This window comes from Lepisosteus oculatus, chromosome 10 (genome assembly GCF_040954835.1).
Source record: "Lepisosteus oculatus isolate fLepOcu1 chromosome 10, fLepOcu1.hap2, whole genome shotgun sequence".
Taxonomy (NCBI): domain Eukaryota; kingdom Metazoa; phylum Chordata; class Actinopteri; order Semionotiformes; family Lepisosteidae; genus Lepisosteus; species Lepisosteus oculatus.
The window spans coordinates 17,293,719-17,312,681 of record NC_090705.1 but is presented as its reverse complement, the minus strand read 5'-3'; the positions used below and the strand labels follow the sequence as shown (position 1 = coordinate 17,312,681).

The 18,963-nt window shown below is 36.8% G+C and overlaps 1 protein-coding gene across 1 annotated transcript; it reads left to right on the top strand.

The window, feature by feature from the left end:
- The first annotated feature begins 815 nt into the window (after positions 1-815).
- Positions 816-17,180, top strand: LOC102687033 (sodium/hydrogen exchanger 3). Its single transcript, XM_006635889.3, has 16 exons — positions 816-1,309; positions 3,001-3,303; positions 4,382-4,542; positions 4,822-4,900; positions 5,500-5,677; positions 7,006-7,226; positions 7,640-7,842; positions 8,183-8,272; positions 8,395-8,465; positions 9,478-9,607; positions 10,337-10,473; positions 10,920-11,049; positions 11,666-11,839; positions 12,617-12,671; positions 13,297-13,401; positions 15,951-17,180. The coding sequence occupies exons 1-16, from the start codon at positions 1,051-1,053 to the stop codon at positions 16,202-16,204; spliced, it is 2,550 nt and encodes an 849-aa protein (XP_006635952.1). The 5' UTR covers positions 816-1,050; the 3' UTR covers positions 16,205-17,180.
- Positions 17,181-18,963: the final 1,783 nt, after the last annotated feature.

Below are 18,963 nucleotides of genomic sequence, written 5' to 3'. Positions count from 1 at the left end.
CATTAGAGTACCAGAATTTTATTTCATAGATCATTAAGCCTAAATCTGGATTGTCTACAATGAGGTCTTATCTAAAAGGCCATAGATGAGAGCAAGCAATACAGTGTGAAAAGCTGAACTGATTCTGTTTTTCTGTATATAGCTCATAATGCATTGGGAACAATCCCCTTGAACCTGCAGAAAGCCCCTTATTTTTCATACACTGTATTATCATAATTTAATTTAGATTGGTCAAAACATGTTTTAAATATTAATGCTGTGATACTATAATTGTTTCTGCAGACATCTTCACAATTTGTGTTATTCTAAATATAAATAACGTTTTCCTTAATAATTTAAATTTAGAAATATGGGAAACAGGATCCAAAATCATTTGATTACTTCTTATTATATCCATGAACATGATTTGCTTATAATCTTGAAGAACAATTTAAATTTTAAATCAGTCTTTTTATTTTCTATGTCTAATGTACAGTATAACACTCCAAGCTTTCTCCAAATCAATTATATATTCACATATCATTAAGATAAAGCAGAGTAAAATTAAATTGCTTCATTTTTGTCTACAAGTACTTTGCTTTAAAGACAGGCTTGCTTGATGAAATATTAAATGATATTCCTGCTTGTCCTTCTTTATTTACTGTGAGATTTGGAGACAGTAATATTCTGCGTCTTTGAAAAGGCAATTCTCGTGTGTGGTTGCATGGTAAACACAGCACTGATAAGGCTGTCCTCTCTATCCACAATGCCTCTGAAGACAAAGCCCCGCCTACATTTACCTGTGGTATAAAAGGGCCAACTGGCTCAATGGGGTGACCAGTAACACCATTGCCTGTTCTGCTATTTGTGCTATTAAGCTGAAGAATCACTCAGACAGGTTTTTCATACTGTAACTCGTGGACATGACAAATGACAGAAGTTGGAGAATCTATCATTGACAAAAGTTGACAAGATGATGAGAGATCAAGACAACTGAAGGCACAACAGGAAAATAACAAAGACACTGAATTGCATTCACTGATTAAGGAGTTAATTAACAAGAGCTGTATAATGGAACCCCAACGATTAAAACTGACAGTTGTTCTTTTAGTTCTAGCTTGCTGTGAGACATTAGTAGACAGTGACACACTAAGAGGAAGCCGGATTCCCAATGGTACCTACTCCTCGACAAGAAATGAACAGGCTGGAAATGGCAACGAAACAGCAGACATTATCAGCACCTTCCAGATTGTGACCTTTAAATGGGAGCATGTCATGGAACCTTACCTGGTGGCTTTGTGGATTTTGGTGGCCTGGCTATGCAAACTCGGTATGTGATTTCGTCATGTGATTTGTCATATAACACATACAGTAAATGGTAAAATAGTAATGGTAAAATGTTATACGTTTGTCCTAATCGTTTTGCAGGTATAAGTACCTCTGGAGCTGTTTGTATCTCACAAAAGCCTTTGGCAATGTCATTAGAATTATGACCGTGAATTCTGTTTTAAATATGACTTAACTTGAAAATATCAATCAGCACATTTCAATATGTTTTGTTGATACGGTATCTGAATAAATTATTATTTTATGTTTATATACCCTATACATATTTTATATTTATATACAGTACATAATATATACAAGACAAAACACGGCAACTGTAAGCACAATGAAGTAAAGGCTATTTTTAAACTATAGAAAAGGTAAATGAACCTATGATGTGAACACACTATTCCATATATTACAGTATTAAGGATATAAATATTGCATTGATGAAGTATGTGAAGTCAATTACTTAAATATATGCATGTCAATGATAAAGACCTCTTGACATCACTGTAGTGAAAAATAAAAACTCCTTCAATTGAAAATTATTCAGAGAATGTGACGGACTAAATTTAATTGTTTATTGTGTTCAACAGAGCCCACCTACAGTATTGTGTTATGTCTTTACTTCTTAGCTGCATTACTCATTCTAGAACATGTTTCTGGAATATGCTAGGTAATGATGTAACTCTCATTACATCATTCTCTCTATGACACAATTGTAACAATACAGTACAGTTAATTTGTGAAACGCAATACTGTTTTTTACATACTGTACATAGTGCATTTTTTTAGGAAATCTGTCTTTGTAATCTAATACATTATTTAATAATAATAACAACAATTTTCCTTGAAAAAACTGAGGCAAAATACCATTTAATCCATCTAAACCCATTTAAAACAAAAAAATAAGAGAAAATAAATTAAATATCAATGGAAAGCTGTCAAATTAAATGAATAAACTCCCTGTCTGCAAACTACATGAAAGGTACAGTAGATGTCTTCACTACATCATACATGTATGTTACAGGATCACCTGCATAGTAATAACATTTTAAATGGTAGCTAACATTGATTTAAAATGTATGTCTTGCTTAATTCTAATAATTAAAAGCACTGTATAAGTGTAAGGAATTATTAGTAATTATTATTAATAATTAAGAAATAATCTCAGGTTGCTAAGAACTAGCAACAGAAATTATGGATACTAACAGAGAAAAACATATGGAATGATTAGATTTTCAGAGAGCATTTGATAAAGTTCTTCATAAAAGAATAAGTTTGAAACTGGGGTAGGCATTCAAGATAATGAGTTGTCTATGTTGATATGATTTACTTATTTTAGACAATAGAGGGAAATAATTAAAAGGTTAACAGACCTTAATAGGATACAGAATTAACAGTGTAGATTTTAAGTTATATTTGGATGCTGTGCTTGGAAATTGTACAGGACACCAGTGAAGAATTGTCTATAATACATGAACATGTTCAGTAAGTTACAAAAAGATATCTGTCCACCTAGTGCACCCAGATATACTGTATGCCAGGGCTAAAGCGTATGTCACTGTACTGACAGACTGTTATAATAAGTAGGAACAAGGAATAGGTTTACTCCATGCTGGAAAGAGAAGAAAGAAAACACAACGTTTCAGCCGTGTTATAATAAGTATTTTTTTCTCTCTGCTGTTCTAGTAATTGAACTGGACCACCGAGTGACACAATATATCCCAGAAAGTGCTCTGCTGATTACGTGTGGCTTCATATTTGGAGGCATTATATGGGGAGCTGACAAAGCTCCTACGTTCTACCTGTTACCAAGGACCTTTTTCTTCTACATCCTGCCACAAATCATCCTGGAGACAGGCTATCACATGCCCAACAAGCTGTTCTTCGGAAACATGGGCGCCATCCTCCTGTTTGCTGTTGTTGGTACCTGCTGGGCGGCTGGCACAATTGGTTTGGCGCTGTGGGGTTGCTACCTGGGAGGAGCAATGGGTAAGTTTGTGGTCCAGATTCCCAGTGTGCATAGAAGTATTAAAGCTGCCCTTGGGGATTTTTTGGTAAATCATCAAAAACAATAAAATATTTCCAAGTGCTCTATACTACATTTTGCATCATTTCACAGAATCCCAATTGTTAGATGTAGGATGAAGAGGGGTGGGCAAAATCTGAAATTGTCATGCTTACTTATACATAACAGTTCACAGCTGTCCACTCCCATGACAATACAGATGATACATACAGTCTGAACAATTTTCACTATTTTTCATTTATGTGACTGGCTATAGCCTTCAGAGAACACCAAATGTGTAAAAAATGCTTCATGTTGACTCCTCTTCACACAGTTTGAGATTAGTTGATTAGTGAAATACATTTTTTAATGATTAGGACCTCTGATCATCTTTACTATACACCTTGGAAGAACTGGAGATGTTTCAATAAACTTAATGACATTAAATGTTAATGACTTTACAATGTAATAAAGATATTAATTTTACATCAGAACTGCTAATTTCAGAAGTGTACTTGCAATGAAATCACATAATAAAATCCAAATGAGGTCTACACTTCACCTTCAGTACATAAATGTATTAAAAATAGAAATTGATATTTGATCCGAATGCAGCATATAAAACAAGTTCTTATTATACAAGTTCTCAAAACAAGTGTTATTATACTTGATATCATCTGTTTATTATTCACATTAATATTTTCATTATGTTTTTCAGACTAGTTAAAACAGCTGTCTTATTTTTGAGACTTAAGGTATTCTTTGAATGAGGAACTTTACCTGTTTCTTTTTAATTGATCGTTTAAAAAATAAAAACAAAGCTTTTGCAATATGAAATTGTACTTTAACAAGACCATATTCTGCATGCATAGTTAACAGATCACCCAGAAATGCTATATTCAGTTTATATTGAAAAAAGATTTTCCATATACAGTAAGCATTTCTCATTCATTTATTTCTGGTGTGTTGTTTTGATAGTTTGCCATGCATGGGATGTATTTTAAATATCTGTTACAATATGTAATATGTAATAAATATCACTTGTGCACTGATTATTTTTAGGTGCTCTCGACATTACTCTACTAGATTTTCTTCTGTTTGGAAGTTTGCTTTCGGCAGTTGATCCTGTTGCTGTAATTGCTGTATTTGAACAAGTACATGTCAACGAAGTTCTTTATATCATTGTCTTTGGGGAGTCTCTCCTTAACGATGGTGTAACAGTGGTAAGTACCCACTTTGCTTTGCAGAAAACAACAATATTTTCACAAAACCAAAATTCATCATTTGTTAACATTAGTTATTTCCGTCTTTTTAAATGCTAAAAAATGTTTTAAAATAGTAAAAAATGGAAATGATCGAAGACAATTAAATATGAAAACAGGTATATGGTGATATTCATGCTTGTCATGGGGACCAGCTTTCTTGAAGTCCTGGTGTAGATTGTTTCTAATTTGACATTACTTTTGCTTGATACTATAATACCTTTCTACCTTTGTCTTCAGGTCCTTTATAATGTGTTTGACACTTTTGTAAAGATGGGAGCTGAAAACATCCAGGCTGCAGATATCATCAAAGGCATAGGTGAGGCTGAATTCCTGTGCATTATAGTCCTAGTTTTTAATGCTTTTTTATGCCCTACGCAATACACAACAATTAACATCTGTATTATAATTTTTATGATGACATCATGGGTGGCACAGTGGTTGGCCCCAGCCCCCTGGAGTTCTGGGTTCTACTCCGGACTTGGGGTGCTATCTGCATTGAGTTTGTATGTTCTTCCTGTATTTATGTGGGTTTCCTCCAGGTGTTCATGTTTAGTACAAAGGCATACAGTACCCGTAGGTTAATTGGCTTCCAGAAAAATTATCCTTGATGTCAGTGTGTGCAAGTCTGTGTCTGTGTGTGCCCTACAATGGACTGGCATGCTATCCAGTGTGTATCTCGCCTTGTGCCTGTTACTTGCCTGGACAATTTATGGCTCACCCAAGACTCTGGATTGGATGAAGTGGTTAGACAATTGATGGATGATGGCATTATTTATTACATCATCTCATTCACAAATTGATCTTTTCAGATAAAACATTCTGCAGTACAAGTCTAAGGCGGAAAGGTAACTGAATTTCACACTTGTTCTGAAATAATCATCTACAATTTTTATTCTGTTTCTTCCTTCAATTCAGTGTCCTTCTTTGTTGTTGCCTGTGGTGGAACCATAATTGGAGTTTGCTTTGGAATACTGATCTCCTTACTGACGAGGATCACCAAAAATGTTCAGATCATCGAACCGGGTTATGTCTTCATCATGGGATACCTTGCCTACCTCACTGCAGAGATGCTGTCTCTATCTGCTATCCTTTCGTGAGTTTTTAAATTTCTTACTTATCACACACGTCTCAAATAACTTTTATTTTCAGTTTTTCAAATTGTCTTATGTGTTGCAACAGACATGAATGATAATTTTAAAATAAGGATCTCTGACTTCAAACTTCCCTTTTTTTATCTGTGTACTGTATCTCCATGCTGTTGTGCTCTTTATGAGAGTAGTTTGCAAATGGACACTTTTTAGTGATTAAAATAAAATCAAAGAAAGATGTGTCTGCACAGGGAATAACTTCACTGAAGTGCAGTGAAAGTGCAACAATCTTTACTCTCCTCCCAAATTTTCTGATACAATGACAAATTTGTGCTTCCGTCGATAATGGCAAGCTGTTCCACGTCCCGAGGCAGCAACACAGTCCCAAACCATGGCAATCCCTCACCATGCTTCATGAATGTGACAAGTTTCGTCTGTTGGAAGACATTATATAGTTTTTTTATCACAAAAAATATTTCTCATTGTGGCCAGAAAACTATTGACTGTCCAAAGAATATGCTTCGGGTGGTCTTGCAGATTGTCCAGGTGATTTTTGGCAAATTTTAAGAAACTTAGAGAGCAATGAATTAAGAAAGCAATGGTTTCTTCCTGGATTTTGTCGCATGAAAACCATTCCTGATAGGTCTCTCGCTGATGGTTGAGTCATGAACACTGGCATTAGCTACCTTGAGAGAGGTCTGCAGATCCTTAGATGTTACTTCTTTGTGATTTTCTGGATGCTTTTCTAGGGTGCTCTTGTGGTGATCTTGGCAGAATGACTGGTCCTGATCACCATGGTCTTGAATATTTTCCTCCTGACTAACTGTGGATAGGTTTAGATGTGGTTTTGTAACCAACTACTCTTTTTCTGAGGTCTTCTCAGACCTCACAAACGTTTTATCTGCACTCTATATGAAACTCATGTTTCTCAAGCACAATGACTTGGAGGTTAGTGTTGTGAGGTACCTGTAGGCCTTATGTCTCTTTGAGGCCAAGAACATGCTTGTAGAAATAGGTCCATTCCATTTTCTTGTGGGTTTTCTTCAGGTGCTCTGGTTTACACTCATCTTGGAGATTCTTAATTATCTCTGTGTATTTTAGCCTTGAGATAGACTAATGCCCTGCCATCTTGAATCCTAATACCTACTGATATCTTGAGTAACCAGATTAGTATCTAGGTTACTGAGACCCTGGCCAGACATAAGAAGCAATGTGGAAATGGATAGGTACTTGATCATTTTAAAGTATGCAAGGCAGGGCTGCATTTATATTTTGTGAATCAGGGATGATTGTGTGCATTTCGTAACTTTCACTTAAAACTTTTATATTTTAGGATTACTTTTTATGGCGTCTTCTGCCAAAAGTACGTCATGGCTAACATGGATGAGAGTTCGGTCAACACTGTCCGATATGCTATGAAAGCATTTGCCAATGGATCTGAAACCATCCTCTTCTTCTTTCTGGGAGTTTCTGCAATAGATACTCATATCTGGAAGTGGAATACAGGTTTTATCCTGCTCACGATTTTGTTCATGTTAGTTTTCAGGTATATAGGTAAGAAGTTTACATATATTTTTCAATATTAGTAAAATTTTGATAATGTGTGAGACCACATGGGAAAAAGGTAGAGTACTAGCTCTAGTTTCCATTGAGCGACTGGATTTGGAGTGGAATAAAATAGAAAATACAGAGTAGTATAATACAGTCTAAAACTTCCCAGAAGAAGAATAGATATAAAAAGATTAATTAAAACTAATAAAGCAGTGTTTAATTTTTCAAATAGTACTGTGGCTACCAGTCAAAGACATGACTCATGACTGGGTATGGAGTGGTCTATAGAAAAAAAGGCATAAGTACATTTATACATGGCAAGCATGTAACACAGAATTGTAACAGATAGTAACAATGTCAAGGGCAATCAATGATTCCTATATACCTGCTCACACTGTGGGCCCTCTGTGTTGCAGGTGTCTTTGTCATGACATGGATGTTAAACCAGTTCCGACTGATTCCCTTAAGCATCATTGACCAAGTGGTCATGGGCTACGGTGGTCTGCGGGGTGGGGTGGTATATGGCTTGGCGTTCCTTCTGGACGACGCAAAGGTGAAGGAGAAGAATCTTTTCATCAGCACTACTCTCATCGTCGTGTACTTCACTGTCATGCTACAGGTAAGTGCATTCCAGTTTAAAATGTGCAGCGTATTGGTCTCAAATATGATTGAGTTGTACTGGAATTCTTCACCCATTCTGTGTGTTGAAGGAGTGCACTAACAATACTTTATCAGCACCTCTCTGTATATCATGACTATTATAAACATCTATATATGTTATATAATAATAATAATAATAATAATAATAATAATAATAATAATAATAATAATAATAATACTTAAAGTTCTAGTAAAGGGTAAACTAATGCCTTATGCTACAGATCACAAAAATAACTTTTGCTAAAGAAAACGTGAGCAAGACGGTACGGTCACTCTCATCCCTCTGATACTTGTTGCAGGGAGTACTGATCAAACCGTTGGTGACCTGGCTGAGAGTGAAGAGGAGTCAGCCCAAAGATCCTCTGCTAGTTGAAAAACTGCAAAGCAGGGTAAGGCCTTTTACTTCACGAAATGTACCTCAACTGCATTTATTGTACCAGCAAATATATATAAAAATATTTGATCATGTTTAATGTTTCACCTGAACATTTGCTGTTTGTTTTTTTTAAAGCTGTTTGACCACATTCTTGTTGGAATCGAAGATATTTCTGGACAGTTCGGCAATAACTATTTCAAGGAGAAGTAAGTGAGAATATTTTCATTTTGAGAAGAAAAATGAAACCGTTCATTACAGAAAAGCAGCATGAGAATTCTAAAATGCTTTTTGTTTTGAAGAACAAAATATTTTTAATATTTCAAAGTTGAGAACATGCATTACCTTTGTTAAGAAGATAATTGCAGCATTGTGTGACAGAAACAAATCCTCTGTGACTTACACAATTGAAAAGTTTTATTTCTTCTCTGAAAGAAATTTTAAAAAGTAAAAGGGCTTTACTTCTTCCACAAACATATTAATTTATAATGGCTGTTTCCCAATTAAAGTCACCTAAGCTAAATTTCCTTACTTTTGAAGCTTCTCATTGGTTTTTGCATATTGAAATTGTAGTGAATTGTTAAGTATTTTTTTATTTCTAAGTTCAACTATAGACATACTGTGTAGTAAATACTTATTAACATGAACACAACCAGGATTGTTGGATTTAAGGAGATTATGAGGCAACTAAATGAGCAGCATAAAGGAAGTAAAAGCAGAAAGCGTTCAGGAGGTTTTTTTAAATTGTAGACTGTCTTTCTTTTGTATTCTAAGCAAAATACAGTACTGCATACGGTAGTCACAGGTTAAACTCTTGACACTATGGCAAGACGTCCTGCTTCAAACTGGGGCAAACTTCATGTCCAGCCTGCTTTTGTGCTGGATCCTAAAACAATTACGCACCAGCGGAATAATCCTGGATACTGACTTCAAAACTCTGTGAGAATTAGTTGGAAAACCGACAAAACAACAGAATCTACAATATACAGTATAGCCCTCACATGAACTATCTAAGTAGGATCCACAATATTTCAAATGCTATGATGGTAAAATAAAATCCCATATCAAGCTGGAAAGTTTTGGGACAGATAAAACACTTTCGAAAAGTGTTCTACTGAGTGTGAGCACATATGACATACAGTATGAGAACGCCTCAAGCTTTTGGACTGTTTTAAAGACTTCAAAGGTTTTCACAATCCTCCATGTGGCTGTTCTTTTCAGATGGACGCAGTTCGATGAGAAATGGCTGTGTTGGTTGCTGATAAAACCTTCTGTACGAAAGTCAAGGGATTATCTCTTCAGTGTGTACCATCACCTAAATGTTCAGGATGCTGTCAGCTATGTCTCAGAGGTAATAAAAACATTCTGAATTGCTCTGGCTATGACCAGAAAAACTCTAGATATCTAAAAGGGTAGGTAATCTGAAAATATTTTTGTACTGTACTGTAGGTGATATACTGTACAGTACTATGCTACTATATCAGAATTATAGATTAATATGTACAAACTAATCACCTGTATGGAGTGGCTGTGGTAGTGCTTTTTTAAATTGTGTGAAGATCAATCTCAAAATCAATCATCAATGCACATGTCTTTCATATACTGTTTAAACTATATACTTTCATATACTGTTGTATAAACTGTGGGCATTACATGAGTCGGAGCCCACATTTGAGCAATTTGCCAAGTCCAAAAACTCCTTGAAATAATATGCAGAGGGGAAATATTGTGGCTCAACTCTGCACATGTTCCACAGTCAAAGAGCTAATCCTTTTGTCAAGAATCCAGACCTAACTAATACTTAACATAAGTATTTTGTTAAGAAAATGCACATTAGTCTATTGGATATTTACCCCAAGCTTTCTGATTCTGTATTCTTCTCTACAGTAGGTTAAATGTTTATTTAAAGTGAAAATATTCATGTTGTTAGAGCAAATGTGGCTATAGGAAGGATGGACACAGGGTTATGAACAGAACAGAAATCTAAAATCGTGCAGCAATACAGTATGTTTTTCTGTATTGGATTACTTGTGCACCTTCCCTCGCTTCTTCACCCTGTCTTAAACCTCTTGTGTTTAAGGGTGAACACCAAGGATCACTGGCCTTCCTACGGTCTGAAAGCGATGCAAATGTAGACTTTAACAAGAACCTGAGTTCAAAGGTTTCAGAGATTATATCTAAAATGACACCTGAAGATGCATCGGTATCTTCTTTTCTGTAAGTACCAGGTTATAACATTCGATATACTTCCTGTCAAAAAGATTTTTTTAATCATTCCAGCAACAAATCCTTTTAAATAGTTGCCCCCAAAAGCCATAAAAACAATTTATTTCATTGTTTGGCAAAACAATTAAGATCCCTTTGGGAGTAACCAAGAAGCTAGGAGCACTGTCAACTCACTAATAACACTTTGAAAATGAAATATATACAGTACTTAACAACTTAGAATTCACTGTTTGCTGCTTTATTTCGGAAGAGAATACATTTTAAAAAGACAGACTTTTTTTGTATCTTCTAAATTTTGCTTTTTCTTCTTTTCTTTCTATTACGTTGACAACCTGTCAAAAGGGCTAATAATGCAGTGTCTTGTATTGTGATTTTTGATCATGCAGGCATTTCTTTATGTCGACAATAATAAGGCTGAGTGTTTTCTGTTCTTGCAGACGGGATAACATCAGTTCCGTGTGTCTGGACATGCAAGCCTTGGACCTCTGGCAGAAGACTGGTCGTCAGAGAGAGGACATGGACACCCATCACATTATCCAGCAGCACCTCTACAAGTCCAGGAAGCAGGTCAGCTACACCCCTGGGCTACAGACAAGCAGAATCTTTTGACCGGCAGATTCCAAAAGCAGCTACAGCAAATGATTATGCCAGGTTTTCAAATATAACACAACAGAGGAGCTCTTGGTTTTAATGTGTCGATATTATGCAGTCTGTCTTTCTCAAGTAAAAGGAAAACTAATAGAGAGGAACCACCAGAGTATTGTTTCAATACAATACAATTTCATAAAGTGTTTAAGCCATTGATTATTCAAAATATAATATATATGGTTCTGTATTCAACATAATATTGTGCCACATTGAATTGTAAAAAACTAACAATTGTTTACATTATTATGATGGTTACTCAGGGTCATCACTGTAATATGTTTTTGTCTGTGTTCCTTTTAGACTAGTTTTTATATATAAAAGATATTCCCCCAAAATACATTCTTCTAGATACTGTATTAAAAACCAAACAATAATCACCTTGAGTTTTATTGATAAATGAAAAAAGAATTAAACCATTAGAAATTATAGGGCCATTCTATTTGTTATAACTATGCATTATGGATACTTAATTCAGCAATTAGACTCAGAGTCTATACTGAGTGCTATTATAGTTTCCTTTTCTGTTTGACCTCAGCCCAGAAACAGGTTTAGCAGAAGCAATAGTGTTCCCAATAAAGATGAGAACGAAGTCCAAGAAATCTTCCAGCGCACCATGAAGCGACGTCTTGAGTCCTTTAAGTCTGCCAAAATGGGGGTTGGCCAAAGCAAGAAAATTCAAAAACATCAAAGGAAGGATCACATGCAGAAAGTAAGGTTCAGCCATCCCATAATTCTAAGCTTTTGGTGTTAAACAATGCAGTTGTGAATAATCCATGTCTGAATAAATTACTTAATTCCATTAGACAAGGAGTCACCAACACAGGTCATAGAGAGTACCAGTCCTGTTATTCTTATAGGTCACTCTAAATTGCCTATTATTTAAAGATTAGGAACACTAGTCTAAGCAAGTGATCGATTAAAGAACTAATATTTCAATGAAGGGAACTCTGATCCTTAAGGGATGAAAGATTTTTATTCCAAATGATCACTAAATTGTCTAATTGGTCATGGGTTAAATTGTTCCTAACCTTTAGAAATGTATGATTTAAACACTGCCTACAAAACCTGCTGGATCTCCAGGAACAGGGTTGAAGACTCCTTCCTCACAGGAACTGTGTTGTACAGTAGGAAAGTCTATTTGTCTGCACTTTAGAACACATACTGTACACTTGCATACACTTGTGGATATGTATGTGTTCATACACTTGCAGGGATTTTTGTAAAGTTAGGACAAGGAGAGACATTTGTTTGCCATGTACTGTATATCCAATCCCAACAGATGACAATGGCCAAGCAGTCCTCACCAAAAGATTGCCTTATACTCAATAATCTCATTTTCTCACAAGTAAAAACAGTCCTTCTCAGTGTTCTGGCTCTCCAGACTTGCTTTAGAATACCACTTGAACCCTTTGAGTCCTATCAGTTACCACTAGTTGCCATATAAGAGCATGTCAAATTATACCTTTTCCTTTTTTGCATGATGCAGATGAGAACACCACCAGTGGAGAGTCCTAACCTCTCGTTTTCTTTTCAAGAAGAAGGTAATGGGATATTCAATATAAAACAGAAATACGTTACCTAAATATAAAATAAATAATATTTTATAGATAAAGCTTGTATTTACAAAGACAGAAAAATCTATCTAATATGAATTATTATATTTTATATAAAGTATATTTTTATTGATATCAAATATTCTGGGGGAATGGTGGCACAGGGATTATTAACGCTGGGGCAAAACATAACACCAAAAACATGGTAGGAAAACTGGCCCTAGGTGAAATTGTGTGTGTGTCTGTGACTGTGTCAATAAGCTCCAGCTCCCTCACAATCCTGAATTGGAAAAAGTGGTTAATAAATGGAAGAAAGCTAACTTGGTGGATAGGATGGTTGTGTCTTTGCCATCATTGTTTGCAATGGTGGTCCAGCTGCATTATCATGAGATGCTAATGTAGTGCATTTTGCTCCTTGATGATTTCTTATGAATGTATTATATGTTGAATTTGGTTTCCTGTGTCCTGTAAACTTTTGTAACTTTTTCAGAGAAATATTCTTCATTAATATAATTCTGAAGCTCTCATTGGTGTCTTCATAATAAGACAAAGGATTTCAACAGGATCTCATGCATTGTCTCTTTTTCTAAAAAAAAATATCATCCATTTTCAGATTTTGATTTCCCCAATGTGGATGTTACTCAGCAGCCTGGAGGTGGCATTCACTTCTTAGCATCTGGAACCCTGCGGACTGTTCAGGAAGAAAATGAATCTGGGGGTAAATAATATGTTTGTGATCTTTTTAAATTGCTGGACAACAGTGCTTTAATAAATTATTTTGTTGCTGCTTCCATTAGTTTGACTACAAAACTGATAATATTCAATCATCAGTCTGGAACAAGTAGTACTGTAAGTATAAGGAAGGACCTCTAGTATGAACTGAAAGATTCAGAGGCACTAAAAATGAAATAGTTTCATGTTGTGGAATTTATAACAGATGTTCAGGAGAAAGTTTAGATTCAAATCTCCCCTTCTGCTCTCTTACAGTAAAAATACAGAATATATATATACCTTAAATACCTCGGCTTCTGAACTTCCTTTGCACCCCTCCCACAACCCCATCTACAGTACACCCTTGCAGCAGCTCCCTGGCTCATTCCTTGTAATAGTGAGGAGGGAAAGGGTGCTGTTCTCTCACCTAGATGAGACGCACTAAAAAAGACTCTGATAAATTCATCCCACTATCACATCCATTAGGTTCTATCCAAACTGTTGAAAGGAGAATATACCAGTCTTAGTACAGAAACCCAAGATGTAAGAAAAGAAAAAAATAATTTAAGTTCATTAGATAGACTCATCTATTATCACCTTGTGGATGTCCCCTTACATACTCACTTATTCAGGGAAATGTTCAATGCCATTTGTTTCAGAGTAACATGTTTGATTAATGGAATACCAAAAGTGTAAAGAAGTTAATTAGGCTGTAGGAATCCACCTTTTCATAGTAGATTGCATTAGCAAAGAAAATACATAACCTCCGTGACAGATTAGAAAACATACAAGTGTTTGTAATTTCTCCAAATGCTCTAAAACCACGCTGGTGTGGTAAAGAGGTCTGACTTCAGGGCTGCTGTCTGTCTGCTGCCAGTGCATCAAGGTACTGTACTTCTCTAGCATATTGATAGATAGCCCTATGCTGAAGGCTGCAGCACATGGTGGTACAAAGGGGATTCCAAACATAAACTAAACACTGTGTATTCTGCAGATATGTTTAACTCCATATATTACTAAGGAGGCACTTGGTTTTGCAATTGTGTTAATTCCATGGCTGGGAATTTCAGGTGGATAGCTGCGTCAGCATGCGTAGTCTGCAAAGGAACGAGTAATAGGTTTATTCCATGCTGAAAAGAGAAAAGAGAATACACAATGTTTCGGCTGTGAAGCCTTCTTCAGGTGTGAGAAAGACAGGGCAGACAGCAAAGATTAAATAGATCAGGAGAACAAAAGCTGGGAGAGGGGAGAGGCCACTCAGGAAGTGCAAAGTGGAGAGGGGTGAAGAGAGGTGTGAAGTCAAAACCTGCATGAGAATAGAGAAGATTACACGAAAATAAATCGGTCATTGAGAGAAGGGGGGTGGCGTGAACCTTCATCAGGATGAGTTTCGTTTCTGTTGTTTTTCTGCTATGGGAGTTGAGAAACCCTTCTTTGAGAACAGAGACAGGGAGATCAGTGTGAAACTATGGGATTGGAGAAATCTTTCATCTTCACAGCCCTTACATGTTTTCTGAAGCGGTCTCCTAGTCTCCTTCTGGTTTCTCCTAAGTAGATAGCTGGGCTGATGCAGCGAGTTCTGTTGCAGAGGAAAGTGCCTGATGGGGAGCTGTGAACCAGAAGCTTACGTAGATTGGGTGGTCGGTGGTATGAGATGATTGGGAGGTTAGAAAAAAGGGTACCTATGGAGGGATTGCCCTGTAAAATGGAGCAGTTGTTAATAATGGTCCTGGGGATAGAAAGTGTGTTAGGGTGGTAGGGAAGCACCAAAGGAATGCGGTTGTGAGACCGGGAGTTTCTGGTCAAGTTGATGATCCGAGGGCTGTTTTTGGCCCAGGTGAGGGCCCTAGCTATGTCCCATCCTGTTGCCCATGGCGACTCCACTAACTTGCTGATAAAAAAGGTTATTAAATGAGAAGGCATTTAGTGTGAGAACCCATTCCGCAAGACGCACTATAGTGTGGGTAAGTGGATCAAGCACTGTGCGTTTGTCTAGCATGTGCTTGAGGGCTGTAAGACCATCATAGTGCGCCAGAACACTCACCACACATCAGCTATTAGTGGGGAGGAGATCAGAATAATGAATCCAATTCATAGATGGGGATAATTAGGAGGCCATGATTGGTAAGGACTAATGGGAAATTTGGTCAGGAAGCCGGGGTTACACCCCTACTCTTATCGAGAAACTCTTATTGAGATTTTTAATGACCATAGAGGAGTAAGGACCTTGGTTTTAAGTCTCATCCGAAGGACGGCTCCTTTTTACAGTATAGTGTTCCCGTCACTATACTGTGGCATTAGGACCCACATGGACCGCAGTGTGAGCACCCACCGCTGGCCCCACTAGCACCTCTTTCAGCAGCAACCTTAGTTTTTCCCAGGTCTCCTATCCAGGTACTGTCCAGGCTCATACCCGCTGAGCTTCAGTGGGTTGCCAGTTGTGAGTTGAAGGGTGATATAGCTGCTTTGAGATGGATCTTAGTTGGAGGAGTCATATATTATTGTTATTTTATTTTTTATTTCTTTTTATTGTATATTTTTTCTTCTGCCACTCAGGAATTGAAAACCCAGCGTTCATTCCTGATGAAGATCAGCTTACTTCCCTGAGGCCTCCACCCTGGGTGCCCAGAGAAGACACCGTGGTGCCCTCACAGAGTGCACGTCTTCACCTTCCCTGGTCTCCCAATACCTTCAGTCGCCTCACCCCCCTGAGGCTCAGTGCAAGATCCACAGACTCCTTCCAGATGGCGGATGCTCCCACTAACAGTGAGCATCCTCATTCGTTCCTGCCCAATGGGAAAAAACATTAACTATTGCAAATCTTTCTGCTCCTTTTCAAATCACAGAAAACTAAATCTGAGTATCACTATATCAATGTCATAGAAATAAATGTACAGGGACCACTGATATTTATTTTTGATTTTTCAAGCTGTGTTAATATAACCTTTATGTAATTTACCATTTATCACAGTATTTGGTAAGGGAGAAATAAACACAAACAGTTTAATTTATTTTGGTAACTCTTAAATTGATTGAAAGGTTAATGAAAGGTTAATGTGACAATTTTCACAGGTAGTACTTACTTTTTTAATCAACAAATACTCCAGATTTTATGTACTATGCATTCTGCTTCATAACGTTTATATTATTAATGGAGTTGTTAAAACAGAAGTTCAGGAGGAGGTCAAATTAAAATCTCATTCTTCCGCTCTCCTACTGTATGTACTGTATAAACACTAGCTGGGTAACCATTACCTCCTAGCACTCCTCATTCCACCCCCTCTGCACCAGTGTAGCTTCCTCCCCAGTTCATTCCTGTTGTCACAGCAGTTCTTCTGCCAGAGCTATCATTACCTGAGCCAATTATTTTACATTATTTTATTGTGGTATATGTAGTTTTATATGATATTTGTTTTGTTAGGAAAATATTTCATTTTCAGATACTGAATGCAGCCCTCTTCTCCTAAAACTGTATATATCTTGCTTTTCTTGTATTATCAGCAACATATCAGATGCAATATGTAGAGCTGCTAAAATGAAGGGCTTTCATAAGACATATGCATCTAAGAACATCTCTTAAAGGGATTTTAGAGACTGATTTTTCTTCTCCTAAACGACTCTATTTTAGGGTTAAATGACTTGATATTTGAAATATTTAGATCTATCAAGGTCAGACGACTTGTCCTGTGAAATGTTCAACTAGTAAACTATTATAATTGATGCACATATTCGTGTTTTATATATTTTGTTATTTTGTTGTAATAAAGTTCTTATGGCTACACCAGACCATTGCTGATTTTGTACAGTATGTTCATTTTCAATGTTTTAGCTTCTTTGTGTGGACCTCAACAGGGTTAAAAACACTGAAATGCCACAAAGGGGATTTTTTTCATTAATGTATCATTGCTTGGTTATGGCCCTTGCTGTGTCAATTTTATGTTAAAACATTGATGTACAGTATATGTTTTTCTGAATGCTCACAGTATATATTAATTTATAAAATAGACTTCAGTACTATGGAAGCCCGTTTCCGCCAGGGAGTAAAAAAAAAATGCGCTATGGTATCTCAGAATTCCGACTTAGTAATTCAGAATTCCGACTTAGTATCTCAGAATTCCGACTTAGTAACTCAGAATTGCGACTTAACATCTCAGAATTGCAACTTAGTATCTCAGAATTCCGACTTAGTATCTCAGAATTGCGACTTAGTAAGTCAGAATTGCGACTTAGTATCTCAGAATTGCGACTTAGCAACTCAGAATTCTGACTAAGTAAGTCAGAATTCCGACTTAGTATCTCAGAATTGTGACTTAGCAACTCAGAATTCCGACTTAGTAACTCAGAATTCCGACTTTATATCTCACATTTGTGACTTCGAAATAGCCATATTTCATTGTCTGTCCTTTTGTTATTGTAACGGATTGGGGTTCTAGGGCTTGTGCCCTCGCCGCTCCCACCCTAGTTCGTGCCTCGCTGCACTGGCTCACTTTCTTTAACCCCGGCGGCCAGCATCCCTGTTATGCGCAGGGGAGAGTGGTGTACTGCAACCAGATCGTACAACCTGTATGTCGGCCGTTCCATTACACTATTTTCATGAATAGTACAGGATCATAGGATCTATAAGCCTGAAGACTTGTCCTGTACAGTGCCCTGATAAAAATCAAATTAATTACACTAATTTTTATAGAATCCCATTTCCGCCAGTGAGGCTTCCATAGTTCCCAGATGGAATAGTGCACGGTGGGCTTTTTAAAATTTTTATTTACGTAGACCGAATATGAAATAAGATACAGAAATAGGCACTTCACATCCAGAAGAATTCACAATTATAAAAGCTGAAACATACTTTTTACATATTTCCATTGTATGTCCTTTTTTACTTAAAAAAGAAGGTCTTCTTTAGCTCAGCTGGCAAGACTAAGGTTCGAGCCAGTGTAGCGAGGCACGAACTAGGGTGGGAGCGGCGAGGGCACAAGCCCTAGAACCCGAATCCGTTACAATAACAAAAGGACAGACAATGAAATATGGCTATTTCGAAGTCACAAATTTGAGATATAAAGTCGGAATTCTGAGTTACTAAGTCGGAATTCTGAGTTGCTAAGTCGCAATTCTGGGATACTAAGTCGGAATTCTGAGTTGCTAAGTCGCAATTCTAAGATACTAAGTCGGAATTCTGAGTTGCTAAGTCGCAATTCTGGGATACTAAGTCGGAATTCTGAGTTGTTAAGTCGCAATTCTGAGATACTAAGTCGCAATTCTGAGTTGCTAAGTCACAATTCTGAGATACTAAGTCGGAATTCTGACTTACTAAGTCGGAATTCTGAGATTCTGAGATACTATGTTCACAGTATTTTTAAATCATTGATCCATTCATTTTCTGACCGCTTTATCCAATGCAGAGTCACAGGGGAGTTCCAACCCCAAACAGAGAGCACCCCAGAAATAGGACCTACTGCAGGGTCCCAGATCTGTGAAAAAGCAATGCTAGTCACTGTGAGACTATGCCTGCCCTAATAGTAAGTCACTAAGACAAGAATTAATTCAAGCAATCGATATAGAATGGAAAACA

Coding starts and splice junctions, on each gene's coding strand:
- LOC102687033 (XM_006635889.3), top strand. CDS start 1,051: ATGGAACCCCAACGATTAAAACTGACAGTTGTTCTTTTAGTTCTAGCT. Junction 7,843..8,182: donor ACTTCACTGTCATGCTACAG/GTAAGTGCATTC, acceptor TACTTGTTGCAG/GGAGTACTGATCAAACCGTT. Junction 13,402..15,950: donor GGAAGAAAATGAATCTGGGG/GTAAATAATATG, acceptor TCTGCCACTCAG/GAATTGAAAACCCAGCGTTC.